Source organism: Phalacrocorax aristotelis, chromosome 3 (genome assembly GCF_949628215.1).
Source record: "Phalacrocorax aristotelis chromosome 3, bGulAri2.1, whole genome shotgun sequence".
Taxonomy (NCBI): domain Eukaryota; kingdom Metazoa; phylum Chordata; class Aves; order Suliformes; family Phalacrocoracidae; genus Phalacrocorax; species Phalacrocorax aristotelis.
The window spans coordinates 4,367,457-4,394,970 of NC_134278.1; the positions used below are offsets into that span (position 1 = coordinate 4,367,457).

Below are 27,514 nucleotides of genomic sequence, written 5' to 3' on the forward strand. Positions count from 1 at the left end.
AAACCAAAGGCCTGGAGTGATGTTTTTGAGCAGAATTTTTCTTCAGAGGAAAAAAAATTGCTTGCACACATACACAAACATGCACTTATCAAACTCTACTGCTTTCCTCTTTGGTGGGCAATCATACCTAAACATGGTCATTAGCTTGTAGTGGGACAGTATTTACACTTCACATAACAAGACCCCTGTGTGACTCGACCATTCCTCTTCTGGTCTGAGTTATGGGTCTCTCGTTCTGATAATTAAGGGCAATGTCCTTCACCAGCTTCCCTCTTTCTTTTCACATTTCATCTCCTTTAGAGGATGGTTCCCTATGCAACGTCTTACGTAATCTGCAACTTTTTGCAAAGAATAAACTCCTCATCGCAGTCAAATCCTTTGGCTCTGCAAACGTAGGATATTTTGTCGAGAATTACCTATATAAAGCATTTCCTTAGGATTTTATCACAAAATGTCATACAGAATAACAGACATGATGACTCCTTTTTTTGCTCACTATGATCTAGAGAGTTTGAGTGACTGAACACGTCAGGAGCAGACATGTCAGGGCCCTGAGGGCAGTAAGAAGCCTTAATGGCCCTGATAAGACTCACCTGGGACCCCCATCCACACCCTGACCATGGGTCAGGAGCCCCATTTAACTTTAGGCTTGGGCCTGCAGTCCCTCTCTGAGCTACTTTGTAGGAATACTGGTCTTCAGTCCCATCTCAAGTCTTGCCTTCTAGCTGGATCATGAGCCCATGTTGTAGTTAAGCCACCAGCTGTGTCCCCTCTTGCTCCTGAGGGAGCTCCCCTGAGGGACCCCAGACCTGGTCCATTCCCTCATTTGGGGATGTCAGTGGACCCTGTTACCAACATCTGGCTCTCTCTGCTGTGTTCAAGTTATCGTCTTTGAACTGTCACTTTTTGGGCAATACTTTTTGGGGTTTTTTTTGATAATTCCCTCGAGTTTGCCCTTCTGACCATGTTTCTAATATAATTCCGGCTAGTAAGTAAACTGGATGTAGACTACTGAGCAGGATGGGGTTAACTTTCATTGAGTTCCTGTAATCATTGGCTATATGCAGCTGAGACATTGGGGCTTGGCCTAAGAATAAACCAAACACAACTGGTTCCACTGCTGGGCAGAGCTCCAGAACTTCCCTGAGGGCTGATTGCCGTGACTTTGTGCCACTGTGCCTCTGAATTGAGGCTGAGGCAAAATAAGTAAGCCTGTTTTACCCCCGCTTTGGGGGTGAGGTAAGAGCATGCATACATACAGCTGCTGTTTGGCTGGTGTGTGGTAATTCATTAAACTATTGTTGACCTGTGGTGTCTGAGAGCTTCCTCTGAATTTCAGTGGAAACTTCCATGAAGGCATCCATACCAGTGCAGGGAAGGGCTCAGCAACCCATCATGTTTCTGATGGCTCCATCAGAAACCATCTGGTCTTCCAATAGATGGGTGCAGAGGTGGGGATAGGGGTGGTGTTCACACAGCTATTCAGCGCCTTGTGTATGCTGAGCTGGGGCTTCCCTGCAGCCTGCGGAGGGACATGGTTCTCCACAGGGTAAATGATAACACTGTGTAAGTCCAATGCACTCTTCCACTACTGACTATGTAAGGACCTGCAGGGGTGTAAGTACTTGAAATGTGGTAGGGGGTCTGAATATCCGCTGGGCAGAATTCCTGCCAAATGCAGACACTGTTGGGAATACCATAGAAAAATTGAATTAAGAGTATATATGGAAATCTTGAAGTCTACTTACTATGAAAGTCACTCCTAGATTGGATATCAGCATATGAAGAAACAATTCAATCAGTTTTTCTGTCATGTTGTGGGGGAAAAGGAAGATGAAATGGACTCATTATCCTCTTGTTGGAGGATCTAGTCATATACCAATGGAAGAACAATTCCAGGTTGCTCCCATTATGGTCATTAAAGACTTGGAACAAAACAGTTAATAGCAGCGAGTAGCTTAGGTTAATAATTAAGCATGCCCAATGGACAGCTCTGACCTGTCTGTGACAGGCATTGAGCCTTTTGAGAAACTAGTCTGGTGGGTTTCAGCACACTGTGACTCTGTTACCCATGCAGGGACTGAACTGAGTGCCTAGCATGACCTCAGACTGAAAACTGCAATAGAGCTGGTGTCAAAGGGATGGAACAGTTATGCTGGTAGCAAAGCCTCCACACCTCGCTCGTCAGAGGAATGGAAGAAGAACAAATCGAATAAGGTAAGTAATACTAGGAAAAGTCCTAATAGGAATAGTGAAAGTAAACCTAAATGATCTTTTACGTACCTGCTTTGAAATGCAACGTTCACATGCATCAGGGCTCTCGACTTGGACCCGTGCAAATTGCAGTTACGTTAAAATGTGCAAGAAATATAGTGAGGGTAGTTACAGTAGGTCTGTGGTACAAAAAACAACAGAAGCTTAGAAATTGGCTTTATGGGGACAGCGTGTTTGCTGCAGTTACAGGGTAACTAAAGCCTCTGCCCAACTCTCACCTCTAAGAGTGTCACTCTCTGGTACCCTTGGGCACAAGCCGACCACATCTTCTAATCAGGTTCAGGTACGCTTTGTGCCTATAGACTGCAGATCGTTTCTCTGTGTGCATTAGTCCTTTTAAAACTGACTTAAAGCATCAGGTATTCTGAACCACTGTAGCAGTACCATACAAAGAACCAGCCATTCTTTTTCCCTTTGAACAGTGTTGTTTTCTTTAATGTAGCTGTTAATCAACTCAATGGGCTTCATTTTGATGGGTCTTAAGGACATCTACAGAAGCCAGCAAAGCAGACAGGGCTATGGACAGTTGTTTAGGCTTTCTCAGGTGATCTGACAGGTATATCACAAATATAGAAGAGTGCTTGACTCAGTGCAGTGTATGTAGTGAATGGACCAAAGCCACTACATAGAAGACCACATGGTACCATCATCCTGCAGAGGAACTGGGCCTTAAGAGACTTGAGGTCTCTTCTTGTCCTTTTTTCACCAACCGGTGGAGCAGGACGGTGAAAGGCTGTCTCTTTGCATCATTTTGTTCTTCGGTGTGGGAACATGGATTCTCCCTTTGAGAATTACTGCTTATACAGTTCCTCATACAATGACTGTGATTTTTGCCCTTTGGATCCTACCGTAAAAACAGTCTAGAATCCTGTATTTTCTTCTTGCCATTTGATTTTATCTTTATGTCAGGGGCTTTTGTGGTCTGATCTGAGTTTTAACAACCAAGGGCTGTTCTGGATAGGGTGTCCCAGTCTCTGTGCTTGCTGGTAAGATTTTTGGCTTCTTCCTCATTTAAAATGTGGCTAAATTAATTGACCCATGGTTGTCCATACTAGTACAAAAGCCAGGGTGAAGGCAGTAAAGTTGATGGTCTACTGTTTTAAATGTTAAAACAGTTGCTGGCATGGACTTTACAAAACGAATGTGTGATATGACTGCCTACGATAACAAGTAAGACCAAGGAACTTCCCAGGATATGGGCACTCAAATGTTTATATTCTTAGACCAGTTCCCAGCACCACTGTGATCAAGGCTACCAGTGCTCTTCCAAGCAATTCCTAAGCACATCTGCAGAAGTCTGCATGGACCGTTACTGGTTTGGAGCTACCTGTGGAGGGCTAGAAAGCTTATTGGCATAGTCAAGTCATTTGCTTTCAGAGCTGGAGAATGACCATGGCATGATTAGTTTAATGTGATAGATGTAACAATTTTGCACAAAGCAGCACAGAGCTGGAAGAGTTTAACCCCATTGGCTCTAAATCCTGTAATTGGTTTCATTAATTCACCTGTGTCTCCTACTTAATCAGAGTCAGTCTTATTAAACATGGCCCCAGTGGGGGAAAGCTCATCCTGAGCTTGTCTGGAAAGTCATCTGCTCAAAGGGGAATATGTTCTATGTAGGTATGTTGGGTAGGAGGAAAAAGAGTATGGTTTGCAATATATTGATCCTTTATACTGCGTGAGAGACAAATCAGTGTTTTCTCTGTGATTTCACATTGCAGTCCATCTTGTCTGCTGTAACACAGACCGTTGCTCCCACAGGTCTCCAATGTGAAGAAAGAATACAGATGGGGTTTTTTTAAAGTTACAGGGAAGGTGCTCAGGCCCCAAGCCATGATCCCAGAGCCAGTCTCTTGTGAAATCCCCATCCAAAGTCCAAGATGAACCTTTGGGGACCATCCTTTCTGAGTGCTGAGCTGATATTCTTTGCAGGTGGGTCCTAGAGAAGTGTTGTCTCCAACCACACTGGTCATACACCACCAGCAAAAGCCAGTGCCACTGGGTTGGATACAGACTGGCCCTGAGTGAGAGAGATGGAGAAGCGTCTCAAAAGGTGTTGAATGTTATGGGATATTGACTGCAGCACACAGGACATTGTCCACCCTTATCAGTGGCCTTTCATGGCATTATTTCCACAGCCATGGAGATTTCTGGATTCATTGTTAATTTTCCTTGTTCTACCTGGGCTTTTCTCATGCCTGTTGGTTTTCATTCACTTGATGATAGTCATATCACTGTTTGCATGTTGATACTAAGGGTTCATGATGCAAGTATGTCCAATATTTGGCTTCAGTGATCAATACTGGTGTTCGGTGAGATTGCATTCACGTGCAGCTAAGAAGTTGCAAATCTCCTGAAATGCTAAACAGGAAACTGATTCTCACTGTAAAAGGACTTCTGGAAAATTCTGATACTTGGCTACAAAAAAAGAAGCTAGCCACTGGTTCATCTCTATTAGCTTCAGAGGATGAGGGTCCCCAAAAGAAATCCTAAATTTTCTTAAGAATTTGATGCCTTTATGAAAGACATTGTATAGCAAGCTACAGGTGACTTAATTTAATGAAGCAAGAGTTCCTTTCCAGGTCTGTGTTTCTTTCTTAAGGACTTTGTCAAGAAAAAGCTGACAGGCTGTCCTGGAGCCAGAAAAGGATATACTTTGTAGGCAGCCCTAAGTTTGGGAGAGTGTATAGAAGTTAGCAAACATGTTTCTTTGAGAGCTGGAGGAATAAACATGAGGTTTATTGTCTTTATTTTAATTCTTGAGGAAGACAGGAGGCTTGGACTGTAGCTTGGTTCACCAAGTCCTAAAGGCATCAAAACCCATCCTGAGGGGAAGCAGGACTATTACATAGGGTAGACATTTAGGGGAAAAAGTATGAGCAATATGATGAATTTAGATGCCTAAGAAGGAGAAAAAAGATGAAGGGTGGGATCACAGGGGGACAGCTGTCACAATCTTATCCTGAATTAGATGTCTTAGATGTTTCCACTGTACTTCAGCCTGACATAGCTGGGTTGTTTTCACAGTGACAGCCACGGGATTGCTCATTAAACCCCGAGAGGGCAGTGTTGCTGGAGGAACGTGGATTACTATTACCCTGGATGGTGAGTTTTAAGCTTTTATAAAGCATATGTCAAAGTCACAGAGAATCACCTCCATTCTGAGATTTGTAGTTGGAGTGACAAACCCTCAGCAATAGGTACATGGACTGTGGCACCCTTAACATGAAATTGGCTTGAAATTATTACTTCATAACCTTTTGGTGATGGTTGCTTGTTTTTAAGTTCTTTCTAAGCAAAAGAAGTCCTAAACCTAGGGCTAGAAATTTCCTCCCTGCTACCTTGTTTTTTTGAAGGAAAGCTGAGAGTCTCCTCTATTCATAGGTCCTCTGATGCTGGAGCTTTAAAAACGCTAATGATAAGCATGAGATACCAGTAAAAAAATCACAGAAATTGACATGCCATGCTCATTTGGGCCCAAAACCAACTGTATAAAGCTAGGCCTGATTTTCAGTAGTACTGAATGTTGATTTATTGGGAAGAGAATTTGTTTCCAGGAGAGGTGTATATTTGGTTTAGCTGCTCATGTTCTGACACTGTCATTTATAACTATGATGAATGGTATCAGTCTTATTTGTCTGAATATTGTGCACTCCCACAGAGATTATGAAATAGAGGGGAAAAAAAGACAGCTTATGTCTTCCAGGGAGATATTTCCCCAACAGCACTGTGTGGCAGGCAGAGACTGTTACAGCTGGGAACTCACAGTTCAAGCAAAGTGTCTTTTTTTGGTGGGGAGAAGCAGACAGCCAGGCCTTGGGCGAAGGGGAAAAACCTTCCTGGGACCAGGAGGAAACATGCAGTTTGCTGCAACTTGAGAAACCACTGATGTCATTTAAAGTGAGTCTGTGGACTGGGAACCACCTGTGAAGATCATGAGCAAGGGAGAGTTGTTTGGAAGCCTTCTTCATTTCTGGTTGTATTTGGTTACACTACAAAAGTTAAGCATGCTTATGTTTATGTTCAGATAAAGCTTGACTTTCTGAAGATTTTAGAAGTCTTTAATTCTTTGGACAGCTTACTTTACAGAAATAGGCTAAGGAGGCCCACCTCACAGCAGAGGCCAACCTGAGGTCCTGTCAGCAAAACCGTGCAAGACATCAGCAACCGTGTGTGTCAAAGGGTATTAACTTCCCAGGTGCTTTAAGTATCTGTGGGCGTATGTTTTTCCAGTGTAGATGTCTGAGGTAATTCAAACATCCAACAACTGTCCATCTCTGCAGTAGAATACCTGTGGGAGAGACCAAATACTGCATTAGAGGCAAAAAGAAAAAGCCATGCAGCTGCATGGTGGGATGAACTTGGTCTTAATATGTGTACTGGTTTTGGCTAAGAGAGGGTTAAATTTCTTCAGAGTAGCTTGTATGGTGCCATGTTTTGGATTAGTGCTGAAAACTGTTGATAACACACAGTTGTTTTAGTTATTGCTGAGCAGTGCTTACAGAGTCAAGGCCTTTTCTGCTTCTCATACCACCCCACAAGCAAGTAGGCTGGGGATGCACAAGGAGTTGGGAGGGCTGAGACAGCTGACCCCAAATGACTGAAGGGATATTCCATACCATATGACATCATGCTCAGGCATAGGACTAGAGGGGAGGTTGCAGGGGGGGGCTGCTGCTCGGGGACTGGCTGGGCATCGGCTGGTTGGTGGCGTGCAATTGTTTTCATTTGCATCACTTGTCCTTCTTGGGTTTTATTTTCCTCTCTCGTTTTTATTTTTTCTTCTTCCTCTTAATTATTAGTATTTCTTTCTGATTCTTAAACTGTTTTTATGTCAACCCACAAGTTTTCTCACTTCTACTCTTCTGATTCTCTTTCCCCATCCTACCAGGGAGGGAGGGAGTGGCTGTGCGGTGAAATTGCACAAACAGGATTTTAAAAAGCTTGATTAAGCACTCTAAGCATTGCTTCTAAAGAGAAGCTGGGTTACACATTCGAAAATGTTTGTCATGTGTGAGTGAGCCTGTCCTCACAGAGCTCTTCTGGTTGACTTTGATTACCTAGGCTCAACATCCCACCAGCTAGAGCATGTCTCTTCAGCCAGCACGTCGCAGCTGGAGGTGTCCCTGGTGAATCCAGACCTGCCCAGGTTGCCGTGTGATGTCTCGCCTCTGTATTTTGACTTACACGCTATAAGATGCAGGACAAGGTATGACCCGTGAGTGTGGTATGGGTGAGGCTTTGCCATTTGTCTGGTAGGATCCTCATTTTCTTTCACTGTGTGCACAGTTTGGGAGTTTAAGGAATTCCTGTGGCTGCATCTGAGCACCTCCTAAGCTGTGTTGCATTTGTCCTTGCTTCAACTTAATGAAGCACTGGGTTACGTAGCATAAGAGCCAGAGTGAGGCTTCTTGGAAAACCTAGACTGAGATCCTCAAAGGTTTGTAGATATATAATTCTTAGATGCAAAACTCCTAAGAAAAACTGGGTGTTGTTTGTTTGTTTGTTTGTTTGTTTGTTTTTAACCAGTTTCTGGTGTCTTTGACCTGATCTGTCCAAAATCATAGAGAGATGTTATGGGTAGAATGAGAAACAAATATGGTTTCAAGCACCAGCTGGGAAAAGTAAGCTCCCTCTATCCCAACCTGTCATAACTTTAAAGATTGTTTGACTGGAAGACTTGGGGTGACTCACGAGGCTGTAAGAGTGATACTAATGGGGCTTTTCCATCTCTTGCTGCTAGGATTTGTTTGAGAGTTAATTCTGCTGAATATTGTGCTGAGAAACTGTGTGCCTTAAGGATGCAGCATTAATTTGCAAACCAGGATCAAGATGCCCTGTAAATCCAGGCAGCCCTGGGTTACTTTCATGTTAATGAATAACAACTCTTCATTAGCATTAATGAGCCCTAATGAGCATGTCTGTGTTCTGCACTAACATACAATTTGGACAGAGTTCTGGTGTAGTCCTATCATCTTCTGCACTTAACTGTAATATCTTGCTGTGCCTCCACATTTATTTTAAATTGTAGTCTTAGAGTTTGGGTTCATATGTGTAAAGTTTGGGTTCACAGTGTCATTTTTTTTGCTCAGTGGACCTGCTAAGAATGGAGAGCCTGTGAAGGACCTGGCATTTCCTAAAAATAAACCAAATCTCTTAAAAATAATATAACCCTTTTTCTTCCACCCAGGTCTTCACCCCAGGAAGGTTTCTACTACGTGGAGGTGATATTTAAAGGACATGTAATTAACAACCTCACTGGCGTGGAGAAAGAAAACTATTCTTTCAAGGTAACCACTAAGCAAGGATAGAAGTGATGATAAAGAATTCACGGTATCAAAGGGAGTCAAACTTTAGACTTAGTATCACAGAGAATATGCTCAAATATTTTCTCTCACACTGTATGTCTGATCGCATGTCAGGACAAGAAGTTAGGATGCCCCTTCTGTCCCTTAGGTCTAATGAGGTACTCATTAGTCTGGCACTGGAAGGAAGAGGTCTTTCTGAATCAAAAATCTGGGTCCAAGTTAACCTGTCTCTGCACTTAAGCCACAGAGTCAGAAGATACTGTCAGAAGACCCTGTGTTGTCGTCTTCTGATGTTACCTTTCAAGCTGCAGGGTGGAAGCTAACAGTCCACACTGAGAGGTAACCATGGGCAAGAACACCTCCCATGGGCACAGCTGGTTCCAGGAAAGGACATCTCTCCAGGGCTAGGACAGCTCTCCACACCTAAGATGAGCAAGATTTGGAAAGCTCAGACGTCAGTTGTGATTTCATATCTGTTGCTCTGTTATTATGAGAGCTTGCTACTCCCCCGCCAGACCAGCATTTTCCCTTTGGCTCTCAAAGCCAAAGCACGTTGTCTCAGGAGGTTGTGGGGTATGGTGGTACTAGACCAGTTAATGATGATGATGTCAGGATCTCTTGCAAAGCAGAATCCTTAAGGGTGGCTGTGTGCTTTGGGATGAGGCCTGGTGTGTTCAGAAGTCACATCCCACCTCTGTGATAACTTTGAGTATGGAGCAAGAAAGCTCAGCATTTTCAGTGAATTGCACGTTATAGCCAAAGAGTCGTTGGGTGGTTCAGCTAGCTTAAAGAGTTGATGAAAAATCACCAGGGGATGCTGTTAATGAGGCACATTCCAAGCTAAATAAAACACAATGTGTCTCTTTGTTTTGGGACTGGGACCTGGGAGCTATGAGTATTAAAAATTAATTTTGCCTCTGCAGTAGACTGAAAAAGCCTGCTGCAGGCAGCAACAAGTCTGAACAGCTCAGAAGACTGGTGTCGGCTAGTGGCTCTAGCTTTCGTGCTGTTTTTGGCTTCCTTGTCTGCATTGGCTCCAGCACAGGGTGTGGCATGATGTTGCCTTTGTTTCTCAGAAGTGTCCATCACTGGAGGGAGTTTGTGGCTACTCATTAATTTTTAACATGACCATGAGGGAGAGAGAAGGCAAGAACTGAGCTTTGAAAGGGAATAGGGTTCAAGGAAAGCTTGGAAAAAACCATATGCAATCATGTCCTTGATTTGGTTATGCAGATGAGTTTTTTTTTATGCTATCTACAGGGATGACAGCAGCACCTGTAAGTGCAAGCGAGGACATAAGAGGGCTTGAAGGTGGGGAGGATGGAGATGTGTGGAGAAGGCTTTGAGAAATGGGTGATTTGGGGAATGGGGACACATGGGAAATGTACTTTTTCTGTAAGGTTAATGAAATTGAGCAGCTAATGACTTAGATGGAAACAGGATTTAGCCAGCTAGCAGACTGCAGGCCAGATTTATGGAGGTATTTGTAGCTCCTAAGAAAGTAGAGAGACAAATTGGTTTTGAAAATCTGAACAAGCCAGGTGCCTTTATACATCATCTTAAGCCCAAGACCCCTAAATGCCTTGATGGATCTGACCCTTGGTTTCCACATAATGATTTTCATTTCTACAGTGCAGAATGCTGCACTGGGGAAAGACAATGACAATACTCTTATATTTTGAAGCAAATATCTGAGGAATAAAGAACTGATGAGGTTTTAGCAAGGTCTCTCTGTAAAATGCCAGGCTGTGCCTGTATTCGTTAGCAAGGCAGGGTGAGGATGTGGTCTCCAGCACTGCCTGGGATCACCTAGCTGCTGCTCATTAGTGTGGTATTTTCTGCTTTGGGTGATGGCAAGTCTGCTCCCGTTAGCGTGGATTAGGCCACCTTCTTTTTGGTATAAGGGGAGAGTTTCCGTACATGGATATAAGCCATGCTGTTCCCTGGGCCAAAGAACAGATTCCAGGTTATTTTATTTACTCATATAGCTGAAGTCCAAGAGCCCACCTTCTCTTTCCACAACTCTCCTTGAGGCTTTCCCAAGATATCCAGCTCTTTTTCATTGCCTGTCCAGGCACTTTCCCACTGACACTGTCTCAGCCTGTTACAAGGTAACGTTCAGCTAACCCAGCACTGGGTAATACCAGTGTTCTGAGGACAACTCCTTATCCAGAGCAGGAATTTTTTGAACACATCCAAAGGGTTTCGGCTGCCTTTTTATTTCCTTTAGTACTGGGGTCCAGGTGCTCAATTTGGACATAAGGCACTTGTGCTGAAGACTGCTGAAACCATTAATTTATTTGTCCTATCCAGTTTGCCATCTTCTAGGCAGGGACAGGGACATTTACAGAAAATACTAATTCCATGTGAGCTAACAGCATGTGGAGGACCACGTGTACCTCTGGCCACTCGATGAGTAGTGCTCCCACACACCACACCGTTTGAATAGGAATGGTGTCAACCTGGGCAAAAAAAATTCTAGAGTAATTTTGGTTAGAAGAAGTCTCACAGATCTTAAAGTAAATTAGAGAAAAAGGGCAACAGGGCTCCTCTACTTGTTGAAAATGCAACCAAAGGATGTGCCAGGTCAGGTATCCACATCTCTCGACTACTTTGGGAGGCTGATGATGACTGTCCACCATTTGGAAAGGGTCCCTGTGCGTTCCCCATCTTCTGAGAAGCTTGCCTTAAAGCACAGTCTCCCTGCTCCTCCTTGGACTCTGTTAAAGTAAAAGACCATAGCAGATTTCCAGTATTTACCTGTTTAATTCAGGGGGCAAGAGAGTGCTTTCCCAAAGACACCACTGGTGTATTATACTGCGCTAAGATGGGCCAATACAAGCATTTTCTTTGCTACACTGCTTTAGGGTACTCAAGCTTGCTAAAGGATAGATGAACTCTATCACTTCTGTGATGTAGAAATAATTTTTAAGAGTATAGTATTGGGAAGAAAAATAGTGCCATAATGTTAGATAAAATGGAGGTCTCGACTTCAGATAAAGCATGGCTTAGAAATTTTACAGTGTATTAAGGCATATTTTCTGGAATTGACTCAAGCCAGGGTGGAAAATTTGGGCACAAAGATGATGCAAAAATAACAGTAAGCCATACTCTGAATGCAGAGGGGGCAAGAAGGGGGCAGTGTACTTACTCCCTTCGCAGAGCAGGACTGCCCTTCAAAGAACAAATCCTAAAGTCTGAGTCTGTGAAATGTAGTTGCCATCCATGTCGTAAGCAATGTGTAATCAGATCTTGTTGGGCTGCTGCGAAAACGACTGCCATTTAACTACAAATTTCTCTTTGCAGTTCTCTGCTGCGCAGACACCTGTGGTTCATCAAATTAGTCCACCATCTGGCATCCCAGGTATGGGACCTTTCCTTAAGCTGAAGCCCCCTTTAATTATTATTTGATGTTCCATACTGTGTTTCTCCTTATGAGGGATCTGTCTTGCTGGGGATTAAAATGGGCACCTCCAGAACTTAATGTCCAAGATCATGATGAACAGGAAAATGGGTTTGCACAAGGGGAGAGAGTTACAAGAGAAGTGGGTAATGCATGGTGACCAGGTTATTTGGTACTTAGCTTCTGCAGCCCAACTCTGCCTGAATAGAGAGTTGTTCAGGAGACATGAATCCATGGTCCCCAATGGGATGCACCACGAGTGCTGAGGCAGCTGGTGGATGCTCTTGCTAAGCCACTCTCCATCATGTTTGAAAGGTCGTGGAGGACAGGAAAGGTGACTGAAGACTGGAGGACAGAAAATGTCACTCCAGTCTTCAAAAAGGGCAAGATGGAGGACCTGAGAAACTATAGGCCAGTCAGCCTCACCTCCGTCCCTGGAAAGGTGATGGAACAGTTCATCCTACAGGTCATCTCCAGGCATGTAGAGGAAAAGAGGGTTATCAGAAGTAGTCAACATGGATTCATCAAGGGGAGATTGTGCTTGACCAACCTAATAGCCTTCTTTGATGGCATGACTGGCTGGGTAGATGAAGGGAGAGCAGTGGATGTTGTTTACCTTGACTTCAGCAAGGCTTTTGACACTGTCTCCCGTAACATCCTCATGGACAAGCTTAGGAAGTATGGGTTGGATGAGTGGAGAGTGAGGTGAACAGAGAACTGGCTCAACAACAGAACTCAGAGGGCCGTTGATCAGTGGAGCAGAGTCTGGATGGGGGCCTGTCACTAGTGGTGTTCCCCATGGTCTGTGCTGGGTCCTGTCCTTCAACATAGTCATCAATGACCTGGACGATGGGACAGAGCGTAACCTCAGCAAGTTCACTGACGATCCCAAGCTGGGAGGAGCGGCTGATGCACCAGAGGCTGTGCTGGCATCCAGTGAGACCTGGCCAGGCTGGAGAGCTGGGCCCAGGGGAACCTCAGGGAATTCAACAGGAGCCAGTGCCAGGTCCTGCCCCTGGGGAGGAACAGCCCCCCGCACCAGCACAGGCTGGGGGGGACCTGCTGGAGAGCGGCTCTGCTGAGAAGGCCCTGGGGGTGCTGGGGGACAGCGAGGTGACCCTGTGCCCTTGTGGGCAAGAAGGCCAACAGCATGGAGGTTTCTATGTGTTAGCTGGATGTTTGACCTCCCAGTGTAGTCACTGAGGAACATAAGAGTAACACTAATCGTCTAGTGCTATTTGAGACGTCCTGGAGCATGAAGGAGCTGCATGGAGCTGGTAGATATGACACAGGACAAGGAAGACTCATTCCCTTCTGGAGCCACTGTGGGTGGCTTAAATCAAATGATTTAAGACACTTGTGTGCAGGCAACTGAACCAAGCTGTCACCCAATATGGTCAAGGGACTGTTGGGAGTGATTCAGCTGGCCGCATATATGCTGAGGTCCTTCAGATCCTGATCGTGTCTAGTGTAGAGATGATGTCATTTTGGTTGCCTCATGAGGTTCTACAGTGGAATTTGGTTAGAATCTGGGGTTTAGTTAACAAAAGAGTTGAGGAAAATATCTTCTCAGTACAAATGATTCTATGAAATACTATAGATCTGCTCAAAAATCAGGAATTGACTTCGTTGTGGGAAACAGATGTGTGTTTTGGGAAAAGTTAATTAAGCACAAAGTCACCTTGAACTATGGTAGAAGCTGAGAGTAGACACCAGCGTAGCCAGTTGGGCACCTCTCTGCAAAATTTGCAAAGACCAAGAGTTTCTTTTGTTCATCCTACAAAAACTGCAAATGCAAATTCTCTGTTTTTAGAAGACTCTCTTCAATTTCTATTTTCTTTTAAACAGGAAATTTAATAGAGATCTATGGGAAGACAATAGCTGGAAGATATGAGACTTTGGACTTCAATGTGGATTATATTGATGGGTAATAATATAGGCTGTTATCTGACCCCATCCCTATAAATTGATGTTTCTTCCATCACCCTCCTTGACAGCAATAAATTGCAACCAGTTGGCCCAGAATTGCTATTTGCTTCCTTTGTGGTTTATTGCAGCTCATGAGTTGGGCTCCAGCAAACTTTGTTAATCTAATTGCAACTGGTCCATTAAGCTAGTTGGTTTGTTTACTGGCAGCACAGTCAATCACCGCTCAGTGTGAATTGTATTGTAATTGTGTCTGGTTGCTGTAGATCTTATTTTGGCTAGCAAAGTAAAATTTAACTAATTAAAATAATGTCAGAATCTAAAAGTTAAATAAATTTTCCCTTCCATTTGCATTTTTAGAAAAACTATTAGTTCGAAGCAGATGCTTTAGTGAGTCAGAAGACAAAGCAGAAGTATTTTGAGACAAAAGGCTTTGTTGTTCACTGCTTTAAACCCGCTCTGGTCACTCCCTTGTTCTCAAGGAAGGTTTAATTTTTATTTTCTGCTGCTTCTATGGTTACATGCAACAGAGCAAAGCAGGTAGATTTTTAAAATTTACTCCAGGACAGCAGCACTTCAAGCACAGTGAATCCAAAACAAGCGTGAAGGCTGACCTGCTGTCTGTCACATGTATTTCCATATGTATGGAAGTGTTCTCAGATACTACTGCGTTATGATTTCCTTGCACTTGTGTCAATGGCAGTGAAGAACTAAGCCCAGGTGACTATTTTAAAGATAAACTATTAATGTACAGCTGCTGTGCTGGAATTGTAAGGATCATATCAGGAGGCAGGGAAGGTGTATATTGTCAGTAGTTAGAAATTTTACTTGCGGCAGCAGATATTTGACCAGTAGATGTTTTTTAGCTGCTTCTCAGTCTGAATGGAAAGTTCCCTTGCTAAGTAACTGAATTATCTGCTAGCATGAACGAAAGTCCAGTGCAGATTCCTACCATACCAGCTGCACCCGTTTATCAGCCCTACATTTTTGCTCACTGGGTGCACATTAGCATCCTTTGTTCAATATTAATTATTAGTTTACCTGCCTCTAGTGGAACTGTGAAACCTTTGATCAGTGGGAAGAAAGGCTCGTCTGTCTGACTGCAGGTTGGACGTGCCTGCATGCTCCCTTGATACATTACCCATTAACAGCTTAACCTCACAGTGGCCAAAAAGGAAATGGCCTCAAAATCCTAGCATACCAGGCAGGTTCACATCATAGCTTCACATCAATACTTTGCCCAGCTTTGGTGTGTTAGTAAATATGTACCAGGTGGGAACTTGGACATGACCAGAGCAGTCTGTCACTCGGTCACACTGATGCAGGATTTGGAGCAAAAGACGACAATCCTCTATATTTCCAAGTGTGTTCTGCACCCTTTTCTATGCTTTGCATGGGATACAATGGTCCGGTGATGCTGAAACCAACATTTTGCAGCACTGATTTTCTTCCTATTTATCCTTACAAGGAAAGCCGTCTCAATATCAGCAAGCTGTATTAATAGAAACAAAGTCTTTTTTTAAAACCTCATAAAACCACACTCTGAAGCATGGGACAGCAAAGTGTTTGCATTACAGGTTTTAATTACATATTTTCCTTAATTGCCTGTTAATTCTCAAAGAATCATTGCCACCCTTTGCTTATTATGCTAAATACTGTCAATTTATTGCTCCCACCTGATTTCTCATCTCCTAAGGAAGTTGCCTCTTGCCATATTGGTTCTTTAAGGTGGGGACACTTGGATTTGCTATTAGGAGCTTGGGTGATTTCTCTCAGAGGTTGTTTGTAGTGTTTTCCCTCAGTGAATTAAAGCAATGCCTGGGCTGCACCCTGATCCTGGAGCACATGGCTGTACAAGCATGATGCTGTACTTGTGCTGCCTGCTGCTTCTGGAAGGCAAGGGTGAGTATAGTCTTCCTGGGGCTCAGGCTACCAACCCTTCAGTACAGGGAGGAGACATCAGGTTGTTCAGACCTAGCTGTCTCAAAGGTGATCCTGCCATAGTATTTACAGAGGTGCAATTACTGCAGTATTTGGGGAATATACTTCGCAGGATAAGATATGAGACATTCGGGTCTGCCCAGTTTTCTAGGAGGCTAATAAATGCTAGATACAAGTGAGGGGAACTTCCTGTCCCACTTGAAAATATTGGCTGCTGATTTTTACCAGGATCAGGATTTCATTTGCGAAACTTTGTTGTATCGTATCTCATATTTCTTGGTTTTGTTTTTTGCCTAGACCAGCTATCCTTGTGGCAGAAGGAGATGGATGGACCAGTCTCTGCTCTTTTGCTGACAGGCGAGCTGGAAGCATGTCAGTCTTGACTTGCCTTTGGTTCATGTTGGTGCAAGAGTTCAGCATAGCTTCTGCGCAAAAATCTTCCTGGCTTTTGAAAAAGATTTTCTGCTTTGGCTTAAGATAGAAGAGGACCATGGGGGGTTGGCCATACGGTCTGCAACAGGGGTGGGTGACAGCTGCCGGCTCTCTGTTGCTCTAGCCATAACCAGGCAGGGCCAGGGGCTGTTCTCTGGCCCAGAAATGATATATTATGCCCTGGTCACATCTGTTCTGTTTAACTCTTAAGACTCTAAAACAGGGTAGCCATTTCCAAGCTGCCTATGGACCCTGGTCAATACATTGTCTTTGGTCATATAGAAACTGATTTGAAAGATGGATTAGCTGACCGGAGCCTAGACTGGGCAAGTAGAGCTCTAAAAATTTAACAGCATAGGCAGACAGGTTCTGGTGCCTGGGCACAGTTTATTTATGGGTATTAATGTATCCTTGTCTTCTGTAAGTTGCAGGAGACCCCTTAGACTTCTGGCTCTTGCACCCTGCTGAATTACAGGAAAAGCCATGGGTTCTGCCAGCAGCATTTCTACTAGGAATGATGTGCTTCTCACAGTGCCTGTGAGCCCTGCAAAAAGGAGGCTGCTTTTACAGGGAACCAGGGGAAAAAACAGCTCCTGCAGAAGTCAGTGCTAGGACTCCCGGGGTCCTCAGCAGACCCTCTTACTGCACAGTAAAGTTCCTCCTGGCTCCCAGGAGAGGGACCTAAATGCAAATGTGAGTTGGTGATGGGACTTGCATCATTCCATGGCTCCAGGAGATGGATGTATGGCAGCATATCTGGTTTAATTGCTACCTGCTCCTACTTACATTTAGGGACATGCAGAGGAGCAAGTAGAGGGAAAACACTTTTGTCCTCCTACTCACCCTCATCATGTGCCCAGGCTTGTCTCCCCTCAGCTTTTTTTTCAAATGGGGGTTCTGAAGGTCACCAATATGATCAGCTTCTGGAAACAAGGGTAAGGGGGCCAAGCTGGAGCACTGTGCTTTGCTGGGAGGCATCTCCCTAAGCTGCTGAACTCTTGATCATCAGTGGGGAGATGAGTTGTTCCTCTCCCATCTCACCTGTTTCTCTCCCTTGTTTCTAAAGGGAACCAAGTGTGACTAGCTTAGATGTATAAACTCACATCTTTTGGTTAGATGGCTCTGACTGTATTTTGCTCTTTTTGTTCCCAATGCTCAGCAAACTCCTTTGTCTCTCCACAGCTACCCTATTCAGGCAGAAGATGGACTGGGGACCCTGCAGTGTCGGGTGGAAGGGAACCATATAGGTTGGTGAAAAGGAGTAAACACCATGGGTTTTTTTATTCCTGCAGCTCTAGAGGGCTTAGGGGAGGTGTCAAGCATATGTTCCTGCTCTATCTCTAAAGTTAGGAATGTGGCTCAAGGCTGAGTCCACAAAACCTGCTTCAGATGAAGGCTTACCAGTGCTCAAAATACCCACTGCCATGATTTGCTGTCCCCTCTGCACAGCTTTGGAGAAAATGCAATGCAGTGCTTGAGTGAAACCATGACATGATGTGGACATTGCTGACAGCAACAATGTGATTTGGGGTCTTTGCTCAGTTTACTACTTTTACTTTAATCCTTCTTGGATGTGATGGACCTTCCCTCTACTGGTTTATCAGAGGAATAAATTGGGTGGTCACCTCTATTCTCAGTCTCTCTGACAGCAGGTTGGATCCTTTTCATTTTTTCTTGCTTCCAGGCACTCTGAAGAAGCTTCTGATTTATTTTGGAGGCTTTGAGCAGCAAGCTTCCTGCTTGGGAGAGATTATCTGCGTTAAATATATAAAATAAAGACCAATATGTGGCTCTCATGTAGACACTGATGGCACAATAATTGTATTGCCTGAGTTTTTAGATATCTTGGTGTATCTAGGAGCTCTCCAGTGTGGTGTCTGATAATGGAGGTCTTGAAGGAGGTCTGCAGCTTCCTAGCATGGCAAGTGAGGTCAGATAGGATCCACAGGGTCTAAGATGACACAAGGTGCTTATGCTTAGGCAATCAAATCCTGTTGCTAAGATTCAGCTTGTAGGGTCAGATATGTAACTGTACGTACCCACAGTATAGTGTCCACCTATGATCAAAAGGCTCTAAGCTCCTTAAGCTCATATTCAGTTCAGTTCCTGCACACACTCTCTGCTGAAATCAACACAGTTATACTGTTGTAAGGAAAGTATAAGGAAGAGGAGACTCAGGCCCAGGACAACTGGACAAGGTTTGGTAGGATGCACTCTTCATGGAGCCTTCTATGCGTCTGCCATAAAGCATATTACTTTTCTCTCCTCCAGGGTCCCACAACGTGAGCTTCTCGGTGTTTAACAAAGGAAAGTGAGTAAAAAAAATTTTTTCTCTCTCTTTTTTTTTTTTTTTTTCCCCCTGTTGCTTTGCATGGAGACACAGCTGCATTTGTGTCCAGGATAACTGCATGACATTTTTACTGAATCTGGTGTTTTATTGCTTAGAAATGAGGTTGTCCTATCTTGAGAAGACTATCATGAGATTGGGAGTGAAAAGGGAGAATGTTCCTCTCCCAAAGCATCTCTGCTTTGGGGTTTTAATACTTCAGCTTCAGTGCCCAAAACATAAATCATCTTTTAAGCCTAGCTGAATAAAATCCTTTCACCTCGCTTTTAACTCTTCATCCAAATGGGAAAGATTTTAACCATAAAAGGAGGTGAAAATGGGTTTTGAAAAGTGTCAAAACCATCTTTTACAATAGGCCGGTACTTCCAATAAAGAGTTGCAGCCATGCAATGGAGTTTCTTGAATCAATACCTCGATGTGCTGGTGAAAGGTGTTGTTGGTCCTTGTAGAAATGTTCCTGGGGAGAACGAGTGTCCAGCTCTGCCAGTAGAAGGTCTAATTTAACTTAAATGGCCAAGGATCTCTCGGGCATTTTCTCTCTTTCAGGTCCACAGTACACAAAGGTGCTTGGCTCATCAGTGCGAAACAGGAGCTTTTCTTGTATCAAACGCATTCAGGTATTGCACTGATCCACCTCACTGTCTGCACTGTCCCTTCGCAGTCCCAGCATGGCCTAAGGACAGACCTACCACTGTTGCTCTTCCCAAGGACATAATCCCATTATGTTCTCGGTCTGGGTGTGCCACTCCCCTGGTATGGGTTGGACTAAACAAAAAGCTGCAGATCAAATATTTCAGGAAGACCAGATCTTTGTGCTAAAGCTGGGAGTGCTGCCATGGGCTGTATCATGGATCCCCAGTGAGTTAGTGTTCCTCTCAGACAGGGATACATTTATACTCTGTTTTGGATGGCCTAGCCTGAGACAAACAGCCACAGAACAGAAATATGGCAGGATTTGGGATGACGTTGCTTTATTACTGTTCTCTGTCTTGTCCGATCAGCAGTAGTCTTGAGGTGTTGCATCTAGAGAAGCTTTACATCACCTTTCTCCCTTAAATCATGCTGTATTTGATAAGACTAAAAGTTTAGAAATGCAGTCCTTAGGATGAGACAGATCCCACATCAGCTACAAGGAGGAGATGTTGTTCGGCCACTCCAAGAATTCAGTTCTGGATAAGTGGTGAATGGCAGGTTACGGCACCATTCGTTTAAAATATGCAGATTAAGGCACGCTAATATGTATAACCTCCACAACACAGCTATGTTGTAAGCAGCAGACAATGAAATCCTGAACACTCACTTAAGATTATGGTCATGGACAAATTGTGTCCAAGATTCAGCAAAGTCGTATGCTAAACAGCCAAAGCAGAAGTAGGGGATCAGGGATTGTAGGGCACTGCACAGCCTGTGTCAGAGTGGTCAGAGATTGCATAAAGCTGAAAGACCACTTGGTTCACCTGTGCAGGTCCCCAGCAGGATCCCATCAAGTTTTGTTGTTAAGTTTTGACCTTTCAAGAGGCTTAGATTAATGGAAAGAATGCTGAGAAACTTGATTCAAGAGAAAACAAAACCATTATTTTTAGAACATAGCCAAAACATGAATGATTTTGTGTATTGTTTATAGCATGTAGCGTCTTTCAACTATAATTTAAAATCATTTTGTAAAGGAGGGTAATTTTATGTCCTTATTTACTAATTGAGGCACAGTAAAATGAAATAACCCTGAAAGGAGTTGGGTGTTGGCAGAGCACCAACAGAAACAAGATCTGTCAGATCTATCCAGTAGACCATACTGTGCTGGCCAGTAGTCAATATTGTAAAAGTAAAGTTTAAATACTGGATAAATTAACAAAAAAATAAATGCAGATACAGACCAATGTCCCTCATCTTTTTTTATTAGTCCCTTTTTTCAGAACTGTACAAGTACAACTGGGTGGTTAAACTTGGATGTCTGAGTGCAAAGTGAGTAAATGTCATCAAAGAGAAAAATAGGTTTCTGGTGTAGGAGGACATGACTATAACAGAGATAAAACCCCAAAAGATTCTTGTGGTCATGATGTAGACACTCAGATGTCAGATGTTCAGCTCTCTCCATTTGTCCCTGAAGCCTAAGGGATGACTGGAAAGTGTGGTAACATCTAAACCTATTGGCTAAATTAAGAAGTGAGTCAGACAAGGCCAAAAGGATTAAAACAGTTTTAATTCCACTTCCCCCTGCCCCCCACCACCAGAGCTCCTCGATAGCACAGACTATACTGGTTTGCAATCTCAGTATGACAGATGCAGCCACTGCTAAGTAACAGCGCAAGCATGACAGCATTTCTCCTGTCATACGGCCAAGCTATCCATGTTGTTCATTCCTGGTGTAATCCCAGCGGCTGCCAAAAAACCCTGTGAAGGATCAGTGAGATGCCTATTTCATTCACAGGAGCCTGCTCTGGCTGGAAACCGTGCAAGTGCCTGCTGGCTTTAACAGAAATAGGGCTGGAATTAACCTTTCTGATGCCGGTTTTCAGATTCCCCTTTTCCTTCCTCTGCAGAGATCGCCTCAGTCTTTCCAGCTGGTGGGAGTCTCGGAGGAGGCACTGATCTCACTGTCACGGGGGATTTCTTTGAGGAGCCGATGCAGGTCACTGCTGCAGGTGAGAGGAAAACTGTGTGAAATTTTTCCATACAGTGGTCATGGTCCTGACCACAAAACCCAACTGATATTCATGGATACTAGTGCGGGAGCTGTAGGACTCAACATCAAGAAGGTCCAGTTTTTCTGACTGTAGGCAAGAACCATTTTGCTTGCTTGATAGTACAAGCCCAGGCTTTTAGCAAAGTGTTGACCCCTTTTGGAAGCAAGATGGGTTTATGCTGCAGCTCAGTTGTGTTTCCAGGTCTCACACAGCACATTTGTCTCATTTTCCTGCTGCCAGGTGTCCCCTGTAAAGTCAAGCACGTCTCTCCCCAGCAAATCAGATGCACCACTGAGCCTATTGGCAAGGGCAGGAGGCTTGGTGGCCCTCAGCCAGGTACGGTATTCAAATAACTGAAGGTCCAAATGAGGAAACATGCATGGATATAAGGGAAGAAATTGTTTGGTGATTAATCTAATCAAGAAACAGGGCTTGCCAAAATGCTGTCTGCTTCAACATCAAGCCAGTTTCTCCTAGGTTTGATAGGGAGGAGGGCCTCAAAAATGATCAGAGGGATGGAACACCTCTGCTATGAGGCCAGGCTGGTGAAGAGGGTTGGGGTTGTTTGGCCTGCAGAAGGGAAGGCTGCGGGGAGACCTTATGGAGGCCTTTCAGTACTTAAAATGTGCTTATATGAAAGATGGGGACAGGGTCTTTAATAGCTCCTGTAGTGATAGAACAAGGGCTAATGGTTTTAAACTAAAAAAGGGGAGATTCAGACTAGATATAAGGAAGAAATTTTTATGACGAGGGTGGTGAAACCCTGGCCCAGGTTGCCCAGAGAGGTGGAAGATGTCCCATCCCTAGGGGCATTCCAGGTCAGTTGGACGGGGCTCTGAGCAACCTGATCTGGTTGAAGATGTCCCTGCTCACTGCAGGGGGTTGAAGTAGATGATCTCTAAAGGTCCCTTCCAACCCAAACCATTCTGTTATTCTATTGCAAGGAAAGGCAAGGCGGAGAGCTCAGCCCATGACTTATGGATGGGTGATGGTGGGAGGAAGGTCAGCCTGTGTGTAGGGATGTGGAAAATGAAGGGAAAAAAGTGTGGATAATATTTAGAGGAAGGATAGCTGAACTAGAGCTACTGCAGAGGCTTCTGGGGACACTGCTTGACAGGAGCGTTGCTGTAGGAAATTATTGGGCGTAAAATAAGGCTTAGCTCATTTTGATGGTGGGTCACCTCAGCACCTTTCCTGCAAGAGCAGATATGTGAGCTTGTTTGGATGCTCTGCTCTCTGCAGGTTTTTGTTCTTTCTGGTGGAGGATTTCAAGGTATAACAAATTCCCTAAAGTGAGATCTGTGTTCTGCCTTGGACTGCAAAAAAGACCCTCAAACAAAGCCAAGTTATTATTAAAATTTTATCTTGTGGCCTACACCACTGATTCTAGCATGTGCTCTGGGGTTTTTGTTGGCTGCTACTGAGAATGACTTTATTTTAACTTCCTAGGAAACAGAGGGCTTCTCTTTGAAGTCTGGGATGATGCCTCCGATCTGACAGAAGCAGGTCCTGGATATAGATGGCAGTTTGTACCTAATGCCAGCTCCCCAGTAAGATTTCTGTCTGGGGCAAAGTCGTCCTTCAGGTACTCAGTAATCTTAAAAAGAGATGAAGCCATGGCAATCACCTTTAGCAGTGTAAAGTGTAGCAATAACACCTGACAGCTCTTTATAGCAGAGCCTTACTGCATAGCTCCTATAAATCAAAGCAAACCCTCTGCTCTGAGGTCCTTTTGAAGCTCAAAATATGCAGGGAAGTGTTTTATTTTTCCTCCTTTTGCTTTCACTCAGTATTTCTGCTCTACCTGGCCTAGATGTGCTGAAATACCACAAAAGAAATTGCTGTGGAGGTAGAAGGAGCTCCAGTTAGAGGCTGTCTTGGGCTGGAGCTCTGGCCAGATGTGGAGGGCTAGATCCTCAGCTGATGCTGGCAGCTGCAGCAGAGGTGGAATTAGTGGAAATAAAATGATTTGCCCCAAGCTGCAAAAATATCTGGACTGTGTTGGTGCCCATTGCCTCTCCAGATACACCCTTGAAAAGCTGTGCAATATGCATGAATGTTTTAACTTTTCTGTAATTTCTCTGTTTTTCTCAGTTGATCTTGTGTGCGATTTTGAGCCTTTTCCTGCCTGTTCAGGGTTAAGACTTTGCTTGAGAAGAAATACACAAAAAAGTGACCAGTGACAAAACCACGCTTATTTTCATGGAGCTGTTTTTTGTTTCCCTTTTGAAAGCTGCTGTAAAGCACAAACTACATTTAATGTGTAAATGGGTCATTCTGAGGTTCCTTCAGTTTTAAAATTCTTTTTCTTGTTATAACTTGGTCTCAGAGTCATTGCTTATTACTTGGTGTACGTGTGAAGGTGGGGTGTGGGGCAGGGTGTTTTTTTTTGCAGTAACTCTTGTATATTATGGGTGTTCTGCTTTTGCTTAGCTCCAGGCTTCGTGGATTTTTTGTGGCTCCTCAGACCAACAATTACACCTTCTGGATTCAGGCAGATGGTCAGGCGTCTCTCTACTTAAGTTTGTCCCAAGATCCAGAACATAAGGTATTATTTTTGGCAGAGAAAAAATGAGATCAGGATAAAAGATTATTTTAATTAAGGTCATAACAAGTGGGATCTTCCCCAGCATGAATTGGCTTATTGGCCCTTATTATGGATCTATAGCAGGGTGAAATCTGTATATTTGATGTTTTACATTGGCCTTAACAGCCTCTCAGCTCATGAAAAACTCACTCTTGCAACCAGAATCTTTGAATGCCTTTTTCCAGAAGACACTTTTGTTAGTTCAGCACATCACTGTCACTAACAGTCTGTTCAAAGGGACCTGGAGGATTGCTGTCTGACCTCCTTAGTTCACCTCCTTTTTTGCCTGTTGACATTTTGCCCCTGAAAACATTGGTCCGTCCTTTTGTAAAGCTAAGAGAATGCTATAAATGAAGGTGATCTATTTCTCTGGGCTGTTCTTAAGCCTAGTAAATAAACAGGGCTAGAAGAAATACAAAGGACTTATCTGTGGAAAAAAAAGTAGCATTACTGGTCTTACTGATGGTAACATACTACATCTCAGAAGACTGTAGACATCATTATTTCCTTTTCATTTGGAGGACATGAGATGAAGAACTGAACTTTCCTCCATGAAAAGTTGCACGGGGAACTGTTATTAGGGCTAGGGTCAGCCATAAAAATGATCATCTTTATGGTATTGAACCCTAAACCAAAGATCTTTGAGATGATGGCTTTTTCTCGTATAATAGGAAGGAATGTGTTAACCATCAACCCACTGCTACCAGCTATAAACACAAGAACACATCTGGTTTTTTTGGAGCTGTGGTATCGGACAAAGTGTCTTCTGGGGCCTGATGAAGTGTCTCTAACTGATTTGTTTGGTCTGGACACAGGTGAGAATAGCTTCTCTCCCTGCCGGCAATTCAGAGTGGTCTGAGAACTGGGTGAAGAGCTGGAGTGAGCATTGGCAGCCAAAATCCCAGAAATTTGAGCTAACTGCTGGTTCAAGATACTACCTGGAAGCACTGCATCATGGAAAGGCACCCAGCAACGGGATGAGAGTTGGAGTCCAGATACATAACACCTGGCTGAATCCCCACGTGGTGAACAACTACTACATTGAGAGACATGAAATTAGGGCTCATGCCTTGCATCTTCCAGAAGTGCAGGTCAGTGTTGTGTACTTGAACCTGGGAGCTGGACTAGCCCCAGTTCAGTTGACATAGATGACAGCAAATTGTAATTGCAAAGGCCTTGTCAGTGCTAGACATGAATGCGTGTTCCCACCTTGTTTTTAACTGGCTGAGAATAGCATCATGAGCTGAAGGTGTTCGTGGATTTTAGACACATCAGTGAGAATATGTAAACCCTATGGTTACATTATAATCTGCTCACGTGTTAAAGTGTAAGCAATGCTGACTCCCCTCAGGTTTTATCTCACTCTTTAATGCCTCACCTTGTTAATTAATGCTAATCAGTACAAGTTTGGGATAGTTTTTATTTCACCTCCTTAGCGACAGCACACTCAGCGTGTGTTGTCTGGTCAACATGATATTGCAATCAGATGATAGAAACTTTCAGCTTGATGAAGTCCTCAGCAATGAAGGAAGTGTCTTCCTGGTGGTTAAACCCCACAGCTGCAGGTCAGGAGCTTTAGGGACCATTTGTGGCTGTCAGCATGTCTGCACCCGTTGTGCTCCCATTAATCTAAGAACAGGAGCCCAAGGCAGGTGTCAGGAGAGACCATGGAGGACAAGAGCAGTTTAACAGTAACTTTTCATTTACAGAGTCTTACAAAGTCAAAATGCTGGCTGTAAAATCCTCTGCAGTTGAAGATACCAGATCTGAAGTCTGTGCGTCTCATGCAGCTGCTTATACCTCTTTTCATTTATTTCTTTTGCTGCTTTGCTTACCAGATGTTGACTGTGTCTGGTACAGGGTGGTTCAGTATCTCCTGGAATAATGAACTGCGTAGAATGATCCCCACAAATGCTACGGCTCGCCAGGTAGGCGTCATTAAACACAGACAACCAGTCCTCTGCTGGCGTGTAATTGATGGAGCTCTGGAACTTGACAGCAGTTAGGCATTTGGCCCAAAAGCTGAGATAAATTTTACATGATGTAGTGGTGATTTTTGTTACTGGGAGTGTCTAGCGGTGGGATTTTTTGGAGTGGCTGGCTCCCAGGTATATTCTAGGCATATCGCAGTATCTGATCTTGGCCTGTCAAGTCTGCAGTGAATTATGTGGTAACTTCAGATAGCAGACCCTTGGACTTCTCCGGAAAGACCAGATGTGTAGTGTATGGCTCTTGCTTCAGACAGGCGCTCCAGTCTGGCTTCTTCAAAATCCCATAGTCTCCTGATGCAGTAGTTGGTCACTGTTAAAACTACCCCAGGGGATAGCTCCATGATAGTCATTAGATATCTACTCAACACAGCTGGTGGGGCCTGCAGATGCCCAGGCCGTGGTACAGCTCATGTAAGAAATCTGCACCTTTCTGAGGAGGCTGGTGGACACCTAAAGGGTGTCTCACACCCCTGAAGGGCATCAGAGGTGGAAGTTTGCATTCGTTGTTGAGCTGAATTTTATTCTTTGCCATTTGGCTCCTTACTTTTTCAGAGCTACCTTGTGACTGGTCCCTAGCTGATGAAAAATGTAGTGATGACGTGTGTGGCAAAGCTCTCTGCTGAAACGATCCAGACCCTGTTGTACTGACTGCTTTTCACTTTCTTAATTTTTTTTTTACAGGTGCAAACAGCAATAGAGGAACTCCTTTCAATAGAATGTGAAACTGAGCCAACTTCTGCTAAAATCCTTTTTCGTGATAGTTTTGAGAAAAAAGGTAGGGATCTTCTGTGACAAATAAGCAGTATTTACTGTGAAAGTTGACTTCCTTTTATGAAACAAATGTACTTAAAGCTCTTAATGATAATAAATTTACACTTTTAATTGGTTTAAGTACATACATTTGTGTTTCTCAACTTTTTGTTATTTGTACGTGTTCTAATGGGGGAGTTTATGGATCTAACATTAAAAACAACACAATATAATAATGAGAGATTCTTTCTGTAATACATTGTATGACTCAGTCATATTGCAGCACCCTTATTAAATCAAGCGATAAGTTTTTGTTGTTAGAAACGTTAGGAGTAGAGACAAAGAAATGTAGGTTCTGGGGCATGTGAAATCATTCATGTTTCGATACATCTGCTGGGGAAGCAAATCTGGTGTAGCCCATAGCTACAGCTTGGGCTGAGGAAATGGCTGATTCTGGCTCTGGAGGCCTTCGCTTTGTGTTTCTTGGTGACTGAAAGTGAAACAGTGCAAATATCTGTGGTGTATCTGACTGGTCAGGCAAGGAGTAAAACATCAATAGCTTTTGTGAAAAAAAAAAATATAAATTGATAACAGTTTTCTAATATGAAGTTATTGTGCACATCAGAAAGTTACTCTATTTTATATATCTGACAGCAATAATAGTATATTAATCCTATGCCAAGAAGTAGATGATTGCTTAGAGACCTCGTATCATGTCCTCGTATTCGGTATGGACAAAGAACAGGCCCCAACCAGTAATATGTGCACTTGGTGACTGATTCCTCCAAATGGAGGAAAGCAATTAATTAAGGTAATTGTGGAGGGAGGGAAGCTTTAGGCAAAAAATGGAAATAACAATTGGACATTCTTA

General features: G+C 43.7%; 1 protein-coding gene across 8 annotated transcripts in view; it reads left to right on the forward strand.

Annotated features, from left to right (window-relative positions):
- The first annotated feature begins 1,998 nt into the window (after positions 1-1,998).
- Positions 1,999-27,514, forward strand: part of PKHD1 (PKHD1 ciliary IPT domain containing fibrocystin/polyductin) — a 277,932-nt gene continuing 252,416 nt past the window's right edge. For 5 of the 8 annotated variants that reach the window (XM_075086582.1, XM_075086585.1, XM_075086588.1 and 2 more), the window contains exons 1-18: positions 1,999-2,217; positions 4,036-4,206; positions 5,302-5,379; positions 7,339-7,483; positions 8,465-8,564; positions 11,889-11,946; positions 13,834-13,912; positions 16,150-16,224; positions 17,467-17,531; positions 18,556-18,595; positions 19,178-19,248; positions 21,172-21,273; positions 21,556-21,651; positions 22,765-22,900; positions 23,749-23,863; positions 24,718-24,993; positions 25,741-25,830; positions 26,575-26,668. In XM_075086582.1, the coding sequence (XP_074942683.1) occupies positions 4,155-4,206; positions 5,302-5,379; positions 7,339-7,483; positions 8,465-8,564; positions 11,889-11,946; positions 13,834-13,912; positions 16,150-16,224; positions 17,467-17,531; positions 18,556-18,595; positions 19,178-19,248; positions 21,172-21,273; positions 21,556-21,651; positions 22,765-22,900; positions 23,749-23,863; positions 24,718-24,993; positions 25,741-25,830; positions 26,575-26,668 (1,672 nt within the window). In that variant the 5' untranslated portion in view covers positions 1,999-2,217; positions 4,036-4,154. The other 3 variants (XM_075086583.1, XM_075086584.1, XM_075086586.1) reach the window with 3 other exon arrangements.